Source organism: Macrobrachium nipponense, chromosome 2 (genome assembly GCF_015104395.2).
Source record: "Macrobrachium nipponense isolate FS-2020 chromosome 2, ASM1510439v2, whole genome shotgun sequence".
Lineage (NCBI taxonomy): Eukaryota > Metazoa > Arthropoda > Malacostraca > Decapoda > Palaemonidae > Macrobrachium > Macrobrachium nipponense.
This window is the reverse complement of record NC_087201.1, coordinates 38,284,205-38,304,923: the sequence shown is the minus strand read 5'-3', so window position 1 is coordinate 38,304,923 and position 20,719 is coordinate 38,284,205. Positions and strand designations below refer to the sequence as shown.

The window sequence follows — 20,719 nt, the reverse complement described above, 5'->3', positions numbered from 1 at the left end:
GCACTAAAAACCTGCTTAACGGCGCCACTAACCGAATATCAGGGCCGTTAACCAGAGATTGGGGCTGCTGTTAACTAGAAATTGGCCCTGCTAACCGGATATCAGCGATGCTACCAAGAGATCGGCATAGATAATCCAGTTAACAGTGTCGCTAGACAAATTCTGTAAAACTGGATAGCCATTAACTAATACCGCTGTTAACTGAGGGCTGCCTACATTTGGTAAGACTGGTCACTGATTTATAATGAAGATCAATAATTTGTACATAAAAATATTAAGCATTTACCTGTAACCGTGTTAGCTGGCCAGAATACTGCTTCAGGTACTGATGTAGAATACAAGTAGGGACCTGACATTCTGAATCTTTAATATGAATGATGGTAATCAATGCACCCTGCAAGAGATGAATTCAACATGGTGAAAGGATGTTTAATCAAAACTAAACACTAACCAGTGTACTAAACTAGAAAAATATGAGTACGTAAAGCAACATTCTTTGTGACTTCTTGCTATTCACCCAGGTTTTCTGTCATTGTTCCCTAGTTTTTTCCTGAGACTATCGTACCCGTATTGTGTGTGTGTACATATGTTGGAAGGTACTGATTGAATGTATCTTTTTTCAACAAATGAACATCTACAAATACACCTGGACTGCTCCAGATGAGTCATAGAAACTAAACTGATCACATACTATATGTTAACCAAGAGAAGAAAAGGACACTGAAGAATGTTAGGAGCTATAAAGGAGCATATATCAACAGTGGTTACCAATTGGTCATAGCCGCATTAAAGTTGAAATTTAAAGCACCAACAAAAAAAGTCAAGAATATCAGTTTAAACATAGTAAAACTAACTGAAGATAAATATTGTGAGGCCGTTACAATTAAAAAAAATTTGCAAACCTAAAAACCATACATGAGTAGGAGCAGACAGATAACAAAGGCTGGTTTGACATTGAGAATGTACTATTCAATCTGCTAGAAAATGAGACCTGGGATACAATAATGGACAGAAAAAAGCAAAAGGTACATTCACTAAGTTCAGGAACGGATGAAGGACAATGAATAGAAAATGCTACTTAATACTCAATGTTTAGATAGATGAGTTAAAAGGTCAAGGAGAGGTAAAAGTGTATATAATTGGGCAAACAGGTTCATGATGTTGACAAAGCCATATACTCATGGAGTGGCATTGTTAGGATAGTTCACAGAATTTATTACTAAAACACATATGGGTGCCAAGAAATGAAAATATCTGTCAAATGAGGAATGGGTCAATAATATCAATAAGACGAAAGACAACATTAGTCAGAATATTTTTGAGAGATCATAAATAAGATATGAGGGAGGTAATTGCACTGATATGACAAATTTTTAAGGTAATTGCACTGATATGACAAATTTTTAAAGTAATTTGTATTTTTACTAACTATACAAACCTGAGGTTGTTTACAATAGGAATTACTACTTTCGGCACAGTTGGAAAACAGCCATTTAACTTTAAACAATGTGATAGAGTACATAGTTAACTACCGACTATAGGTGGGAGTCCTGCCCACCCAGTCAGTATACACCCACTTTGCCTTTTGGCCCAGGAAGCAGAATGAGGGGTGGTAGAAGTGGGCATATAACTTGTAAAGGACCTTAGGTTTGCATAGTTGGAAAAAAATAAACATTACTTTAAAAATTTGTCATTTGTTCCTACACAATATACAAACCATCAGTCCTTTACAAAGGAATGGCTTACTTTTTGGAGGGAGGATTCTGAGTAAGCTTCTGAACTGACTGGAGTTTGCCTCACCTGGGACTCCTTCCTGGTCATGTAAGAGTAAGGAAGGAGACCAACCTCTGACGTGTTGAATAGAAGTGTAAATGACAGAATGTTCAACTGTCAGACTTTTGGAACCTTTGAATTTATGTATGCGTGTGTGTAGCAACATTGCTTTGAAAAAGGCTTGGATGAACCCAGAGCGTCAGAGACAATAAAACTATGGATAACCAATGGGTTTGTTTTATCATCAGCCCCTCTCTCCCCTTGCTAGAGAGAGGGAAGGCCTTGCATCCATTAATCTATCTAAGATTATAGACAGAGTGCTCAGTTATGTAGACTTACCTGCATGACCGGCCCAACCAGCATGTGATGGATGGCAACTCATCTCTCTCTGTGGGAGAGGAGAGATAAAAGAGGGAAGGGATGGAGCCAGTCCCCCACACACGTTTGCTCTTTGCCACAGGTGAACACCTTAGGTGAGATGCAAACTATCCACTGTGGGATCTGGGGAAGGTACACAACTTGTTGAGCAGCCACCACAGGGCCCAAGGTAGAAGGATTTGAGAGTGGGCAGCCTATGCCACTTTCTGTTTTAATACCTGTAAAATTGACAGGTCCTCCTGGAGTGCAAGGGACAGACAAATGTTCCTATCCTCATGAGGTACTTGGAATGAATTCCTGGCCACACGTTGGTGGTCGAGTACGCTCGTTCGATAGCTTCACGAGGCTTAAAAGAAAGTGTGTTTTTTAACACTTCTTTCTTGGTGGAAAAAGTTCTATTGAGGCATGCATACAACCACGCCAGGCTTGAGATGTTAGAAGTCCTCATTGGGCAATATAATACCAAAGCACTCTCAACTGGATACAGTAGTATCTTGCATGATTACGACTAACCAGTTTTGTGATGGGACTGAATGTGACTCAAAAGTCTTGCTACAAGTTCCAGGACAAACTCAAGCATGATAGAACCTCATCTCCTCGAGTGTCATAGTCTGGCTGAAGGCATAGGCCTCTATAGACAAGAAGACTAGGCACGAGACCTTCTCCTTCAGGTGAGCTTACCTGTGGGTTTGCATCACCTGTCTGGGACCCTGACACCATTCCCATGCAAGAATATGCTGGGGAGTGAGGCCGCACTTGAGTGTTGGAACTTCACGCTTTATCAATAAGTCAGGCCCTGGTCTGTAGACTGGGGGACCTTACCGGTGTCCACGGGAAGTCCTTGGGACTCTGTGCAGCAGCAGAAGACCTCATAACTGCAAATGGAAAAGATTCCCGCAACAAATTGGTGACACAGGGGGTCTTATTGGAGCCCTGTGCACCTCTGGCAACACAGGTTGTCTGGGAGAACTGCGCACCTCTGGTAACATGCATATCCAAATAATCCATGCCTGCAAATCCCATGGCACAGGGTTCCGTGGATCCTGTACAGGAGTTGCTATCGATAAATGGTGATAGGAGGTTCTTCACTTTAATTAACCCAATTAATTAAAGAAGTCATCTCCGGTCCCAGAAAAATACACGTATTCGGAAATACATATCCAAATAAGTACTAATAGTACGTATCATCTTCAGCAATGCCTGCACCTCACAATGTACCCTAGTCTTCTTTGAGGCCAAAGCTTCCAGGAAAGAAGAAGACTGAGGAGGGGACCTCCTCGTTGCATCGCCAGGTCCTTGGAACCTTGAGTCAGAAGTACTTGGTCGGAACCTGGCCGAGTACTCGAAGAAGTATCGATAGGAGGTACAGAAGCACCTGCAAGCTTCAACACCTTGGAAGAAGACTTCCTAGAACTGGTTCCAATTGTGCGGGGCTTGGAGACCCGTGCACTCAAGCTCCCGAATCATGATACCTCAGTGAGGTACATGATATGGGCCCCCAAAGTCCGGAGACGGGTGAGACGACAAGAGATTCCTCTGCCTCCTCTGTGGAGGTAGACAGCCCCTTAGGAGTCCTGTGACGGGACTTTTTTGGAGCAGGGGAGGAAGCAACCATCTTCTTCTTCTGCTAGCAAGCATCAAAAGAAGAAGGTAAGGCAGCACCGACAGACAAAGACAATGGAGACAACGACTGTGACTTCTCTTCCTCGACTATCTAGGAATCGTTTCAGGAACCTACGTCTCAAATTCCCAAGTCTGGGACATTCAACCAACAAATGCCTAACAGTCAAGGGCACAGCATAGTTCGTGATGTCCTGTGAAAATCCTCAAAATGGAGGATTTTCACAGGACATCAAGAACCCATGAGTCCTTGGCATATAGGGATATAACCAAGGAGACACTGATAATGTGATACTGTGCATTTTTTGATTAGTTAAAATATTCTCCCATTGGGACTGCCAACATATTTTTGTTTCTCTGATCTACTACAGGATATAAATCCCGATAAGGCAGTAGGCATCTTGTGGGTTCTCGGGAGCTGACTGCCAACTTTGCAAGTTGGTCAGCTTTCTCATTCCAAACCACCCCAACATGGGAAGGCACCTAATGGAACTTTACTTCTTTCCCTCTTCTTTTTTGTAAAAGCAGCCATTCCAATATATCTAAAATCAGAGGGTTTAACAAGTTAAAAGATTCCAGTGACTGAAGAACATTTCTTGATTCACAATATATAAGTATTTTCATTCTTAATTAAAATTCCCTTTAAAGCCTTTAAAACTTCATATAGTTCTGCTGTAAAAATTGACGCAACAGATGATAACCTCCCGCTTCTTTCTATATCAGGGAAGGCCACTCCAAAGCCGATGCCAGCCATCCATGAAAACTGCAGTGGAGCTACCATGTTGCGAGGAATGTTCTAAAAATATTGACCTCATGGGACTCACAGGACAATTCTGTCTTCGTAAAATTAAAATACCTCTGGAAAGTTCCAGGGGGAACTAACTGTATATTTTGCTGGTAAAATCTCAATCCTTAGTGTGTTTAATTCACTGACAATAAAATTTATTCTAAAAGCAAATGGATGAGGTTGCTTGGGGTGATTTTCGTAAAACTGCCAATGCCTTTCCTTTCTCATACAAATGCTGGTTAAAGACTTAAGTAGCCTTGAAATCTATACCAGCCCTGAACCAGCAGATGCTTGTAATGAAGATCTAGCAACATCTCACCAGCATCTACAAGCATGCTCTTGGTGGGAGATGATTTACATGCTCCTGTACACAACTGTACTCCTCTGTAATGAATTGAGTTGAGAATTTTAAGGCTATTTGGCTTTGCAGAAGTGTACACTTCACACCCATAACTTAATTTTGAAAAGACCAAGGCTTTATATAATCTCAACATCTAAGTTCGGTTTGCACCCCACAGTGTGAAACAGGACTTTCAGCAAGTTCATTGCTTTCAAGCATTTTGCCTGGTTTCATCAACACATGGAAGTCTGCCTATGTATGAATAAATCCTTATCAGGAGAAAGAAAGGACAGGTGAGAGATACCTAGCATCCTTGCTGTACCTGAAGGATGCTGAAGCCCCAAGTGTGGATGTGGAATCCCCTCTTACTTTTCCTAAGTGAGTGGACCAGTAGGCCAACATCATTCGTCCGGGACCATTCCCATACAGAAGCATACAGGAATGGGCAGAGGTTGAGTGTGAGCCGCACACTCTGAACTCATTCTCTCTGCTTGGAAGGGTCCAGGTCTGTAGACTGGGAACTCTTATCAGACCAGGAAGGATTCCCAGGACTGGTACCATTGCACCAGGGGTCCGTGGAACCCTGGGCAGTGGTTGCTCCCATGTTTCACAAATCAAGAGTTGCAGTTCTGGTAGTACCACTAGTGAGAGACCCCTTGGCCGTCTCTGTGGAAGGAGATTGGCTGTCAGAAGCCCTATGGCACTTCCATGGTTGGAAGAGGCACCCTTCTTCCTATGCTTGGTGGCTTTTGGAAGAAGAAGGGGAGGAAATGACAACACACAATGAAGATAAAGACTACAACAAACTCTTGAATTCCACTATTGGTCCAAAACTGTTCTTGTACAGGAGAGGGTAGGAGGGTATGTTCATGCAAATGTGCAAGGAGGCTATCACCAGGTAAGCAGCTCGTACGCGGGCAAGAGCTGTCACAGAGAGGGACTGCGCACTCTCAGGTGTGGACTTTGGATGCCTTCAAGATATGCCCCAGTCTTCTTTGAAGCCTTGGCAGCTTCTCAAGGTGTACAGGTGCACGGACTCGCAAGTCGGCTGCACCATTAAGGGATCCTGGCCGAGTACCCAGGAGAGGACTGGCAGGGGGTGAGGCAGTGCTTACATGTTGTGCACTCACTCTCTTCTTATTGGTGTCATGGAGATTCATCAGTGATAGAGGAGCCTACATCAGCCTGTGGGGGGGACCCACAATACTAGTAAAGGTAATTTGGGGTTTCTAAGAAACCCAAGTACCTAGGGTGATGCAGGTCTCCTTGGAAGACCACACTCCTGAAGCTCCTGATTCCCAAATCTTTTGCGTATCAGTTGCTTCTATTGCCTGAGAATTCAAGGAATCTCAAGCAGAGGCAGGCTCTATATCAGCCCTCAGAGTGATTCCATGGCACTGGTAAAGGGTAGCTTCAGGTTTTGAAGAAACCAAAGTACCCAAGGTGATGTGAGTCCCACTCAAGAATCACGTACCTGAAGCTCCCCATTCACGAATGGAGCAGTCATCGGTTGCTTTCTCTACCCGAGTGTCTGAAGAAACTTGAACAGAAGAAGGACATACCTGAAATCCTTTTGGAAGTGGGATTCCCCATTCCCCAAACAACATCATCTCTCCTCCTCCCTCCCCTCCCCATCCTCTCATCTTCCATACACTAAGAAGAATTTTCCATAAAGGTAAGAGTAATGTTAAATGTTCATTTATTCATTATTAATTTTATTAGTCATTTATATTTATTTCTCACTAGTTTCTGTATATAAAACTGTTTATTCCCTATTAAGTGTATTTTTTAAAAACATTTTTGGGTGTCTGGACTACATTAACTGTATTTACATTACATATTCCTTATGGGAATTATTGTTTCAGATTTTGTACTTATCAGACTTCGTGGGAGGTTATGGAATGAATTATGTATGAAAACTGAGGCTTCACTGTACACTGAATTGGTTACTAATTTTAGTTTTTATCTGTTATATAGTATTATGTAGATTGTAATTGTAATTTTTCAAAATAAAAAAAATATTAGAAAAAACATGTATAACTAGGTAAAATTAGCATAATTTTAGAAGTCTTAAAAAGGAGGCACTGCACAGGGTTAGAAATACAGTGGACACCCGCCTATTTTTGGATCTAGATTCATGGCTTCACCTAATTGCAGATTTTTTTGTGGAACGTATATCCACATTTGCAGAAAATTTTCCTATTTGTGCCATTTTTCATAGAGATGTGCACTAATTACTGTATTTTCATATCACTTTCATTATTAAATCCATGTTTTGTGATAAAACTATTAAAATACCTAGGTATAAGCATTTTTAGAGGTTTTTTTCTTTGGTGTTTGAACTATCAAAATAAGGAGTTATAAGCATTTTTAAAAGCCCCGTGAATCCAGGGGGTTGACTGTATTCACTTTCAACTTTGTGGAAAGTGTAGAATGTTGTTTAGAAATGTTTTGCTTATACCATGTATATCTGCATATCTTCCTCTTTTCATTGATGTTTTTGAACCCTTACAAGACAAACATGGTCATATGAGGAACTATAACAGGTTTTGAGTGAATGCCGGGCCAACTCACGAGTATTACCATTACACGTCATATGGTTTGCGTGAATTTGGCGGGGAAGATGTTTATATCACTTCAATGGGCCATAAATGACTTATGGATACTCTAGTAGCTCAGCAAAGGAAAGAGGGGGATCAGTATGCCATGAGACTTCATGGAGGAATTTACTGACCCTCTCTATCCAAGGATGTTTTTTCATTTATTTGCTCATAAATATACCCAGGGATAGCTTTTGGTTTTAGTATGCCGGCTATAATTGAAATTTTACAAAGAATAGTGTAAATTAGTATTAGAAAAATATATATGTACCTCACAAACAGGTATTGCATCTCCCCATTTCAATAAATCTTGTAAATATTGTACAACAAATATACATACTACTTAGAATTTGTTGCATTATAATTTTACAAAATAAACTAATTAGAAAAAAAACATGTATTACTTGGTAAAATTAGCATATTTCTATGAGTTTCCTAGAAAATAGGCCTGGCACAAGGCTGTAAATACATTCACTTTCAATTTCCAGTAGAAGGTACATAAAATTTTTCAATTGTTTTCTTACACATTGTGCATTTTGCATATCTCTCTTCCCATTGATGTGTTTTTTCTCAACTGGCCAACCTTCAAGTTTGACCAAGTCTGGTGGTGTGCTTAATAGGCAGTCCCTGGTTATTGGTGGCCTCAGTTATCTGCGATCCAGTTTTATGGAGCTTGTCTAGCACCAAAATGTTCTGATTCCCAGTTATCGTTGCCGATGATAGAGTATCGGCTCCAGTACACACCTAACAAAGGCACCATTAACAGACATCACCGATAAGCGATGACTGCCCATACCTGTCCTTGATAAGTGTATTTGAAAAAGCGCTGTAAGATCGGAACGCCATAATTTGGTGCCACTTTTTTTTTACAAAACCTGTTGATGCTATAACAGAGGTACAGTGAACACCACCGTATTTGCAGACTCCGGATTGGCAGACTCACTTATTTGCAGATATTCCCAAAAAGTTTGCCTATTTGGGTATTTTTCTATGAAAAATATCCACAAATTCCTGGGGTTTTTTCTTATTAATTTATTCATAACATGCACTTTTTGTGATATACTAACTTAAACAAACCAGGTATAAACATTTTTAGTGGGTTTTTCTTGAGTTTTAACTAACAAAATAGGCAGTTTTAAGTGTTTTTACAGGGGTTTCAACTATTTGCAGGTTCTAGCTATTAACGGGGGGTCTGGTACCCATCCCCACAAATATGGGGGAACACTGTAGTCTCAAAGAATGGCTTTAGGTATTCAACTATGAAAACTTGTGTTGTGCATTTCATAAGAACTGGTTATCAGCACCAAAATCCAGTTATTGGAACCAATAAGCGCCATTTTTGCTTATCATCAAGCCATCGGAACAGAACCACCGCCGATAACTGGGGATTTCCTGTACAGTGGTATCTCGACATACGAAATTAATCCGTTCCGAGGTGGCCTTCGTAACATGAACTTTTTGTATCTTGAACCATATTTTACATGTAAAATGCCTAATCCATTCCAAGCCCTACAAAAACACCCCAGTAAATTTTATAATAAAGCTAAATTGACCAATAAACAATGAAATACAACAACAATTTGGACCATTCAATACCTAACTTAATACGTACTAGTACTAACATGTACGTACCTGTAAATAAAATGTATTAGTGTACATGGTATACATGAAATATGTATGTACATACGTATGTATGTAGTAAAATGTGGGACCTTACCTTTCGAGTGAGGCTATCTCCGAAAGTAGCGACGGAGGAGGAGGACAAACGGCAGAAAACTTCTTATAGTACGTACACTCAACTTTACGAAACATTAAAAAATGTCAGGAAACATAAACTAAACTTTACGAAACACATTAACAAAACTGTAACACTTAACTTTACAAAAAAAAAAAAAAAAAAAAAAAAAAAACTTAAAATTAAATTTTCTTTTCTTTTTTACATTTTTTTTTTACTTTTTTATACTTTTTTTTTAATACAAAATTTCAATTTCTTCACCACTTTCAACTTTCTGTTTTTTCGTAGTATCAATTGGATCTTCCTTTTTGCTTACTCCTACTAAAGGCCTCTTTAAAATATAACTATCCAAGGAAGATTGCTTCTGCCTACTTTTCACAATGTTCCTGAAACGACTCAGGCAAACATCATCGAACTGCGCAAGCATACGACCTGTGTAAACCTTTTCGGGGTGTCTTTTTTTTCTACAAATGATTGCACCTTATGAAAAGCAGCTAGAGCATCCTTAATTTCTGCCGTTGTCATAGGGTCGTCCTCCTCCTCCTTGCCACTGCTAGAGAACTTTTCTTGAATGACATTATGTTGCATGGCCTCCAACTCCTTCAGGTCATCCGTCGTAAGCTCCTCTTGGTGCTCCTCGGGAAGGTCATTGGAGTCGTCCTCGTCGACGACCAGTCCCATGGACTTGCCGAGTGCAACGATCTCGTCAAGATCTGATTGCAAAACAGTTTCAGGATCGTCAACTGTTCCTGAATCTGCAGCACCAGCTTCGCCCATATCGAATCCCTCAAAGTCTCGGGCAGATACGGCATCAGGCCAGAGTTTCCTCCACGAAGAATTCAAGGTTCGCCTCGAAACCTCCTGCCAAGCCTGATCGATGAGTTGGATGCATATCACAACATCAAAATGCTCTTTCCAAAATTCATGCAAGGTGAGGTTTGTGGTATCGGTGATGTCGAAACATCTCTTGAAAAGATGTTTCGTATACATACAGCTTCTTGAAGTTCGATATCACTTGTTGGTCCATGGGCTGGAGGAGAGGGGTGGTGTTAGGCAGAAGATAAAGAACCTTGATAAAAGAATACTCTGCCAGGATATCTTCCTCGAGGCCAGGAGGGTGAGCAGGGGCATTGTCCAACAACAGCAGACATTTCAGAGGGAGGCGCTTCTCTTCCTAGAATTTTTTCACTGTCGGGCCGAAACACAGATTTACCCACTCGGTGAACAAAAGTCTCATTACCCAGGCTTTCGCATTAGCCCTCCACATCACTGGAAGCTTCTCCTTAAGCACTTTGTGGGCCTTGAAGGCTCGAGGAGTCTACGAATGATACACAAGTAGGGGCTTCATCTTGCAATCCCCACTGGCGTTCGAACAAAGTGAGAGCATAAGCCTGCCTTTCATAGGCTTATGCTCGGGTAGCTTCTTCTCTTCCTAAGTGACGTACGTCCGACGAGGCATTTTTTTCCAAAGAAGGCCAGTCTCATCACAGTTGAAGACTTGCTGAGAACTGTAGCCTTCCTTGATTGTCATCTCGCCGAACGTCTTAATAAAGGCTTCAGCCACTTTCGTGTCCGAGCTGGCCGCCTCCCCATGCCGCACCTCCGAATGGATGCCAGTCCATTTACAGAATTTTTCGAACCACCCATGAGAAGCCTTGAACTCTGGGGTTGGCGTCGATGTCCCTTCTCCTCCGTCGTCTTCGGCCTGGGCAATCAAATCGCCGAAAATAGCGCTGGCCTTGTGGCAGACTGCCGTCTCCGTTATTGTATCGCCAGCGATTTCTTTGTCTTTATCCAAACAAGAAGCAGCCTTTCCATCTCGTTGTGCATGTGGCTCCTCTTGCTAGACAAAATAGTCACGCCCTTGGAAGGTGTGCTGCTTTGATGGGATCCTTCTGCTTAAGGATGGTGCCTATTGTCGATGGATTTCAGCCATATTCCTTGGCGATCAAACTCAATCGCATGCCAGCTTCATACTTTTTAATTATCTCCATTTTTGTCTCCAAAGAAAGCATCCTCTTCTTTCCGTGAACTTCAACTTTCTTGGGACCCATGACTACGTATATACTGTACGTAATTAAGTTATGTGGTACGTATACGTACGTACTAAAGTTCTCACACAACACGATAAAGTAGTACTACAACGAAATCACTCGTATATAACGAACGAATTCCGCGTGCTTACGATACCGATGATGCTGCGAAGTGGCCGAAAAAGCACGGCGCTACGTAGATCCATGATGGGATCATGGGAGAGATGCTGACCAATAGGAGAGCAGGATCTTATGGCGGTGACTAGCATCAGGAGCCAATGGGAGAGTGGGAGGATGGTGGCGAGTCTACTCAGTTGTTGGTGCGCAAGTTTTAAAATTGTTATCGGTGGTCCGGGTGAATCTCGGGACTTTATAGCAACAACCTTTAGTATCCTGAACTATTTTCATAAGTAGAGCCAAAATATTCTTCGTATTTGCTTTCGTATCTCAAGTTTTTCTTAAGTTGAGCCTTTCGTATGTCGAGGTACCACTATACATATACTATTTAGCAAATCTGCAGGTTTGCTTAATATACATATATATATTTAGCCTATCCTGTAAGGATTAATTTACACCCTTAAAGTCTAGTGCTCTTAATATATATTTTAGCCCAGGCTGAAAGGGTTCAGCTTGTACCTGTTAAGGGGGCCGGCCGGAACCCCTATATATGGTGGTATAGGGCGAAAAATGCAAAGTCATGAAAAAATTCATGGAGCATCATATGGCAATTGAGAATACGTATACGAAATATTTCGTCAAAATTCCTCTTACTTTCGTAGTTACAGGGTAATTAGTAAACATAACTCAATAAGCCTAAAACATTCATCCGTACTAGAAAATGCAGTATTTCTTCTGTTATCGTAAATTTTGATAATTATTGGCAAAGAAATTGTGAGAAATGGCATCTATAGAGATTCCGTGGCTCACAGAAGCGAGTATCTGGTTCAATCATGAATCAGTTGGACCATAGACTTCAAGTAGGTTACACGTTCGAGTTTCACCTCGTGACATTCGCTTGCTTTTACATATGTTTATGTATGTTTCGGCAAGAAGTTCATCATGCCAATGAGGAAAAGACAAGGAAAACATCTCGCTAACATACAGATGAAGAAAAATCGCTCAAGTATTATTACAGAATATCATAATATACGTGTAGTTAGTGAAGAGAGAGGGGAGGGTTGCCTATAGTCGATTCATTTAAGGTAGATTCTTGTGCCTACGGGACGTTTGTTTGGCTGCCTCTGATTGGCCGGTACCGGGAAGTAGGCTGCTCGCTCAGTGCGTCATATTTTCGTTTTGTAGCTTAGAAAACTAGCAATATGTTTCTATTTCTTCATTTATCTCACGTTTTCTAGGATAGGAAAGTTTTGGTCATACCTAAGGATTCGGTATTAATTGTACAACTAAGTCATCTTTTCCTGAAATCAGTAAGATAAAACAAAGGAATTACAACGAGTAAAAGTGAAGAGAAAAACATTTCATTCTTTATACCTGTTTTTATTTATCATCGGATTTTGAATGATTCATGCGATCAACATAAAATAAAATGCGTGTTTTCTTACAATAAAATCACTCTGAATATGCTGGTGTTTTCAGATTTGGATGCATGTAATATGTGAAGAGAAAATTAAGAATGTCTTATCATGTTGCATCCGTACTTGACTCGGCCTTAAAGGTCAATCTTTCCTAATTCTTTACTGTTTATTACTTCACTGAGATTATTATTTCATTTCACTCAAATAAGTCTCTGATATCTCTTTCGTGTGGAAATATATTCATTAAATAAGATTATAAACAATATTCTGAAACAACCTGATTAAAGCTTAGGCTTAGTTGAAGAGTGCGAAGTTTGTCCACAGAGTTCAATTTCTTTGCTGCTGGACTGAATTCCCCGCGGCCTGCCGAGATCTGAGCTAACGATACCAGATGCAACCATCTGATTATTATAATTTTTTTCCTTATGTTCGATATTTATTATGGAAATTCTGTGTATTTATTTACAAAAAAATGTAATGATATAGCATGACAAATATTGTCGAAACTGGACCTCTCATAACACTAATTGGTAACACAAATCTCTTACTGAGACAACAAACACGTCTTGCAGATTACATTCTCTAGGCAATAACGGCAAACTTGAATCATTTACGGATGCAACATAATAAGACATATTCTTCATTTTCTCATTACATATCACACGTATCTAAAATCTGAAAACACCAGCGTATTCAGGGTGAATTTTTTGTATGAAAACAAGTTTTATTTTGCCTTGATCGCGTTAATGATGCAAAATCCTATGATAAGTAAAAACAGTTATAAAGAATGAAATGCATCTCTCTTCACTTATACTCGTTGTAATTCCTTTGTGTTTTATCTTATTGATTTCAGGAAAAGATAACTTAGATGTACAATCAATACCGAATCCTATGGTTTGACAAGAACTTTCCTTTCTTGTGCAAAGTGTGAGATGATTGAAGAAATATAAACATATTTCCAGTTTTCTAAGCCACAGACGAAAATAATGAGACACTGGGCGAGCGGCCTACCTCCCGGTACCAGCCAATCAGAGGCCGCCAAACAAACGTCTCGTAGGCACAAGATTCTACCTTAAGTGAATCGACTATAGTAACGCCCCCTTCTTGCCTGACAGCACACGTCACACTGTGCCCAAGGCTATGATCTTTGAGCAAAGAGATCTTCATTTATGATAAATACATAGTCTTGGTTTTTTAATACCCAAAATGGAATATGAAATTCATAATAATCATGATTTATTAAATTGTCTTTGTAAAAAGAGAGTACACCTTCGAGTTTCACCTCTGACATTCTCTTGCATTTACGTTTGTTTATCTTTGTTTCGGCAAGAATGTCATCATGCCAAAGAGGAAAATACAAGGAAAACATCTCGCTAACATACAGAAGAAAATTTGCTCGGCAGGAAGGAGTGCCCCATCTTGCCTCAAGCAGTGCCCCAGGCTACGATATATGAGCAAAGGGATCATCATTTATGATTAAATTATGATAAATAAAATAGTTTTGGTTTATTAATACACAAAAAAGAAATATAAATTCATAATAATCATTATTTATTAACACTGTCTTTATAGAAATACGAAGGAAAACTTTGAACGCCCATATCTCAAAACTACTTATTGACCTTTAAAATCTATCTCCTCACTTAGTTTTAAAGCTATAACATTGGAATTTGGTATATAACTCAGAAAGACATTATAGAACAATCAAATAGAGCCCTTTTTTCCAATTTTTGTTTCGTCTTTTTTATACATTTTTTTTCTCGTGATTTATAGGGTTTATTTTTTTACCATATTGAAAAATTCATATCTAGCAAAAAATTACTTTTAGAAAAAAAACTCTCCATTTGATTGGAGGTCGACATCAGGTCTATATATGGTAGTAATCCCAGGTCTTAATATTAAATATCAAGGGAGGAGATAGAATTTGAAAATGGTTATTTTTGGGATAAATTGCCCTGGCGTCACAAAACCGAAGGTCAGAGGCGAAAATCATATGCGGTTTGGAGATGTCCCAAGTCACCTTATTAAGTGGTATGAATGTCAAAGTCCTGTCGTTAAAAAAACGGCTTAGCCGGCCGGCCCCCTTAAGGAGGTAGTTCTTACTAATTTCATGGGAGGCATCAGCCTTGGAGGAGTTGTAGGGTAATCTCTGATTAAGAAGATCCAAATTCTCCATTTGCTCTTTACAGCAAAGAGCAAATGGAGAATTTGGATCTTCTTAATCAGAGATTACCCTACAACTCCTCCAAGGCTGATGCCTCCCATGAAATTAGTAAGAACATACCTCCTTAAGGGGGCCGGCCGGCTAATGCCGTTTTTTAACGACAGGACTTTGACATTCATACCACTTAATAAGGTGACTTGGGACATCTCCAAACCGAATATGATTTTCGCCTCTGACCTTCGGTTTTGTGACGCCAGGGCAATTTATCCCAAAAATAACCATTTTTCAAATTCTATCTCCTCCCTTGATATTTAATATTAAGACCTGGGATTACTACCATATATAGACCTGATGTCGACCTCCAATCAAATGGAGAGTTTTGGAAGGGTTTTGAGGAATTTGACCTGTGATTTACAGAACTGAACTGTTGTTCAATTATTGTATTAAATGAAGTCTTAAGAGAATTTGGATCCTTGTTATATAATGAAGTCACTTTTCTACTTTGTAAAAATCCAGTGATGGCTGGTGCTAACAACACATACTGTATTTTAATAAACAGAAAATTAAAAGCAATAGATCAGATACACAAATCAAAATAGCACAATTTTGTTATGCATGCTGAGGAGATCTGACAGCCATAATCAAATTTCCAGTGACATATTGCACTACAAATGAAAACTTGACACAAAATGTCAAAGGATTCCTTAACTTTCCTATATGAATTTACAATTTAACTAGGCAAATTACTTGATAAAAATTTAACACTAAAAACAAACTCATTCACAGTGGATAAAATATCACCATTTAAAAACACCATACAGTTCTTATGATATGCACAACAACAGTTTTCATAGTTGAATACCAAGAGCCATTCTTCGAGACTACAAAGTCCCCCCCACAGTTACGGCAGCACCGACTTATGGCATTCTGATCTTACAGCGCTTTTTCAAATACATTTATCAAGAACAGGTACAGGCAGTCCTCGCTTATCAGTGGTGTTGGTTAACAGCGTTCCGGTTTTACAGCACTTGGCTAACAATGTTAATAACCAGATTTTTGGTGACATTAAGCGATTTTGGGCATCAATAATCTGTTTATCAGCATTGGTAGGTGGATTATCAGCACAAATAAGCGGTCAAGAGGCTCCAATAAGCAGTTTATTGGTGCTCATGACATCATAGACTCCATTTATTACCATAATTATCAGCAATTTTCAGTTATCGGTGCTCAGCCAGGAACAGAAGCCCCGCCATTAACCAGAGACTACCTTATACATACCCACAAGCAGATGAGGCATCAAAAGCTGTGACATATAGTACAAATTCATCAGAGGAAAAACTTCTTTAAAGACTGCTTCAAAGATACCATGTGCAATAACATAACATGCCAAACTATAACACTACTACCCTGCAGGACCCCTTCCTCTTGAAAATAAGAAGAGAACAAGGTGATCCCCAATCATACTAAAATATCAATTTGATAAAACTTCTTTTAGAAACTGAATCATGTTGCCTTTAATCCCAATCTTGTGAAGACAACTAAGGATACCGTGTTGCCATGTGGTATCATACACTTCTTCTAAATAGAAAAAAAACAAGTGTCTGACAGTTATTTACAAAGCCTTACTGGATCTGATATGAGAGCTATAACAAGAATTATCATAAAAGTTATTATAAAAAAAGCAGCTCAGAATATTTCAGCTTACCTCCTATCCACAAATGTATCCTTCAACATAAACTGTTTAGATTTTGTAATCCACCAGCCTCTAATGTAACATTTTGTGCCACAACATTTTTTATATATGAACACTGTAAAATATACTGAGCATATACCATATACATGGCAGTTGCAAACATAGGAGTAACAGGCAAAGTAACTTCCTTTGGAAATGTCATAAAGATATCATTTGAAAATTTATATCTTATCACTGTCATATACTATTGTAGCAGTGTAGTATATTCAATAATTTGCTATTTAATGTTGTAGTACTTGTAGGGTAACAAGTACTATGTTGTTTACATCAATCAATTTTACATTATTGCTATTGCCTTTACCTTTTAGATAAATTGCAGATAATAATGACTACATTACTTTTTTATATAAGTAGCATTTATAGTAAGAATCATACTTTACAATATGTATCTGTATAAATGTGATATTATTTGTTTACTAAGAAATTTAAAAATTCACTCTTAAAGAACAAAAAGGAAATGTTTTGAAAGATGACTAATCAACAAATTTTTCCTTATGCGACTATGAAAGTTAACTCCACTTAAAAGGACTATGAAGAAAATAAACATCATATGAATAAGCATGATAATCATTATTAAACGACAACTTGCCAATATGAAGTATGATTATAAATTTAATCATAAAAAGTCAAAAATGTTGAACAATAAAACAATGCCCCAAGAATAGCATAGCTAGGTTGCAATGCAATAATATTACGCTAAGCATATAAGATCATATTTTGTTGTGAACTACAGTCTACGAACCTCAGATAAACACACAATAACTGTTCAACTGAGTGGAGGGAAGGTAGAGAGTGGGGCAGGGGGGCAGGATGAGTTAGAAGCCACAATAACAAGATTAGAAAGGCAAGTATCATTTGCATTTCTTTCAGGATCCCCTATATCAATTAAGAAGTTTGTGGGGACTAAAAATATCCAGCAAGTAACAATCAAATAAGCTGAAGTCTTTTCAGCTGAGGTGACAGTTAAAAAGCAAATGATAAGAGTCAGAGCCAAGTATGAGACTGGCTAGTTTCAAGTCTGAGTTTTACTGGAATTCAGCTGCATCCCAATGACTGCACCACTTACAGAACCCTTCCATGTTAGCAGCAACTTCATTTACCTTCTGAGGGTTTAAAGTAACTGTAACTTGAATAAGAAGTAAGATCTCCTGAAGTTCAAATAGTGAACATTAATAAAGTGGACTTTCTCAGCCTGGGTTCTGAATATCATGGCTGTGAAATTCTTAAAAATTATGTACAAAGCATACTAACCACATTACTGGGATCCACTTCTTCAACTGAGGAATCTTGTCGCACCATGCAGACAACTAAAGGGTACTTTTTTTCGTGTGATGATCCTAAACTTAAGGATGAGGAAATCACATTCTGGTTTAAGGTTTTATAAATGAAGGCCCCATCTGATGCATCACGACCTGATTGTGTTTATATATTAACAATATAGCTCATTACTTGGACTAGGAAGAATGTGACCTAAGATGAATTATCATAAATAAGGTAATTTTATCATATAATGATATACTACATCTGAAAAAGAAATGCATGTAACACTTGACTGTTGTATGAAGTATAATTCTATACTGTATTAAATACTGTATAAAAAAAAAGAGGGGGGGGGGACAATATATGCAGTTTCATACACATGCACATAAACACATTGAAAATACATGTAAGTAGCATAACATCACTGTAGTAATACTGTGCTGCATTAAATAAATGTAAAAAAAAATATACTACCATGAGAAAGGGAGACGGGAGAGAACAATTAGAGGAAAGTGTTCCTATAAACACACTAAGATGTTTCTTATCTTTTCATAAATGTATGTTTTGTGTATCTTACATATCGTCTAAGCATAAGTTGGCAGAACTACACAATCAGCTATGTTTTTATTAGGCTACACTGTTAAAGTCCAGGGTTTTACAATACATTCAGATGCAATTGATTCAGCAAATATATCTTTCAAACAGAATAAATTGATATTTTAAATTGAATGATAATTACTAAATACTTTAGGATAGATTATCAATTACTTTATATGGAATTGCTGTTCACTATAGGATATATGAGAGATATTTCCGGGTACTGTATGGCTCCAGGGTACTGGGATGGGCAAAGCTCCTAACTGTCCATAAGTTGAGGTGACATGTTCAACTGAACCACTGGGTCACATTTCTAGAAACTCCAGAAGCTTGTCGTGAGGAATTATTTTTCAAATGATGGTGAAAATTGAAGCAAGATAAATTGAAAGAAGTTGGATAGACAGAAGAACACCAAAAACAATGGATAAAAAAGTAAAAGGAATGGTGGTGGGATCAAAGGGCACTTTAAAAAAACATGATATTGTAATGATACAATTAAGTTGTTCATACTTACCTGGCAGTATATATATAGCTGATAATTTCCGACGACCGACAGAATTAAAAATTCGACACACGTAGTGGGAGTCAGGTGGTTAGTACCCATTCCCGCCGCTGGGAGGCGGGTATCAGGAACCATTCCCATTTTCTATTCATAATTTTATTTCCACTGTCTCCTGAGGGGAGGTGGGCGGGTAATTAGTTATATATATCTGCCAGGTAAGTATGAAACAAACTAATTGTATCATTACAATATCATTTTGTTCATGCAATTACCTGTCAGATATATATAGCTGATGCGGGGGAATCCCACCTTTGGTGGTGGGAGAGACAGAATAGAGGATTTAGGAAACACTATATGTAGATATTTGATATCTTGGTTCCTTACCTGTTAGCATAGCTGGCTTCGTGAATACTGCCACGTAAGTCTGCTTTGTGCTTACTAGAGTTTGCCAGCAAGGTAGAGACCTATGAAGCTGGTGCACTCCAGATGATCTGTCAACAGGGGCGAGGACCACGACGTGACTAGACCATGGACCATACTAATGAGGGCAACGAGACAAAAATACCACCACCTGGCTTAGTTACCAAAGGTATCCCACTTAACTAAGCTAATGGAAGGGAGACCCGCCCCAGGCGGTCACCCACAACCATAAACACAAATTAAAAAACCCCCCTAATCCCTAAAGGATAGGATGAGTGTTACCTCCTGCCCCAAAACAGTGTCTGCAGCAATGTATGGTCCGAGGGAGAAGCAATTTTCGTATGTCACTTTCACCTCCCGCAGGTAGTGTGAAGCGACACACGAATTGCTTCTCCAAAATGTGGCATTCAAAATATCTTTGAGCGCCATATTTTTGTGAAAGGCTACCGAAGTAGCAATAGCTCTCACCTCGTGAGCTTTTACTTTCAGAAGCATTCAAATCACTATCACTCACTTATTATGCGCTTCTTGAATCAGATTCCTGATGAAGAACGCCAGTGCGTTTTTTTTCGACATAGGAAGATCAGGTTTCCTCACTGAACACCACAAATTGTCCGATGAACCTCTGCAAGCTTTAGTTCTCTGCAGATAGAACTTTAGAGCCCTGACAGGACACAGGAATCTCTCACGTTCATTTCCCACTATATCTGACAACCCTTTGATTTCAAAGGTCCTCGGCCACGGGTTGGAAGGATTCTCGTTCTTTGCTAAGAACATGGGACTTAAAGAACAAATCGCACTACTGTCTGAAAAGCCAATCTGCTTGCTAATGGCCTGAATTTCGCTAACCCTCTTCGCCGTCGCCAGAGCGGTTAGGAAGATCGTTTTCTTCGTCAGATTCCTGATAGAAACTGAATGAAGCGGTTCGAAGTGACTCGACATCAAATATTTGAGCACCACATCCAAGTTCCACGAGGGTACTTTAGGCTGGACTACCTTCTTAGTCTCGAACGATCTAATGATATCATGAATGTCTTTATTATTAGTCAAATCGAGTCCTCTGTGCCTAAAGACTACAGAAAGCACGCTCCTGTAGCCTTTAATAGTTGGAACAGCCAACTTCACTTCCTCTCTCAGATAAAGAAGGAAGTCAGCTATCTGGCTACACAGGTTGTGGTGGAGGAAATGAGCCCTTCTTCCTGCACCAGGATCTGAAGACAGC

At 39.2% G+C, this 20,719-nt stretch overlaps 2 protein-coding genes across 2 annotated transcripts in view; one reads left to right on the top strand and one right to left on the bottom strand.

The window, feature by feature from the left end:
- Positions 1-20,719, top strand: part of LOC135221162 (cell growth regulator with RING finger domain protein 1-like) — a 188,235-nt gene that overhangs the window by 85,696 nt on the left and 81,820 nt on the right.
- Positions 1-20,719, bottom strand: part of LOC135221378 (cell growth regulator with RING finger domain protein 1-like) — a 78,264-nt gene that overhangs the window by 51,793 nt on the left and 5,752 nt on the right. The window contains exons 2-3 of the mRNA XM_064259177.1: positions 17,970-18,130; positions 287-394 (exon numbers count right to left, since the gene is read on the bottom strand). Coding sequence (XP_064115247.1) covers positions 287-394; positions 17,970-18,130 — 269 coding nt within the window. The remainder of the gene's footprint in view (positions 1-286; positions 395-17,969; positions 18,131-20,719) is intronic.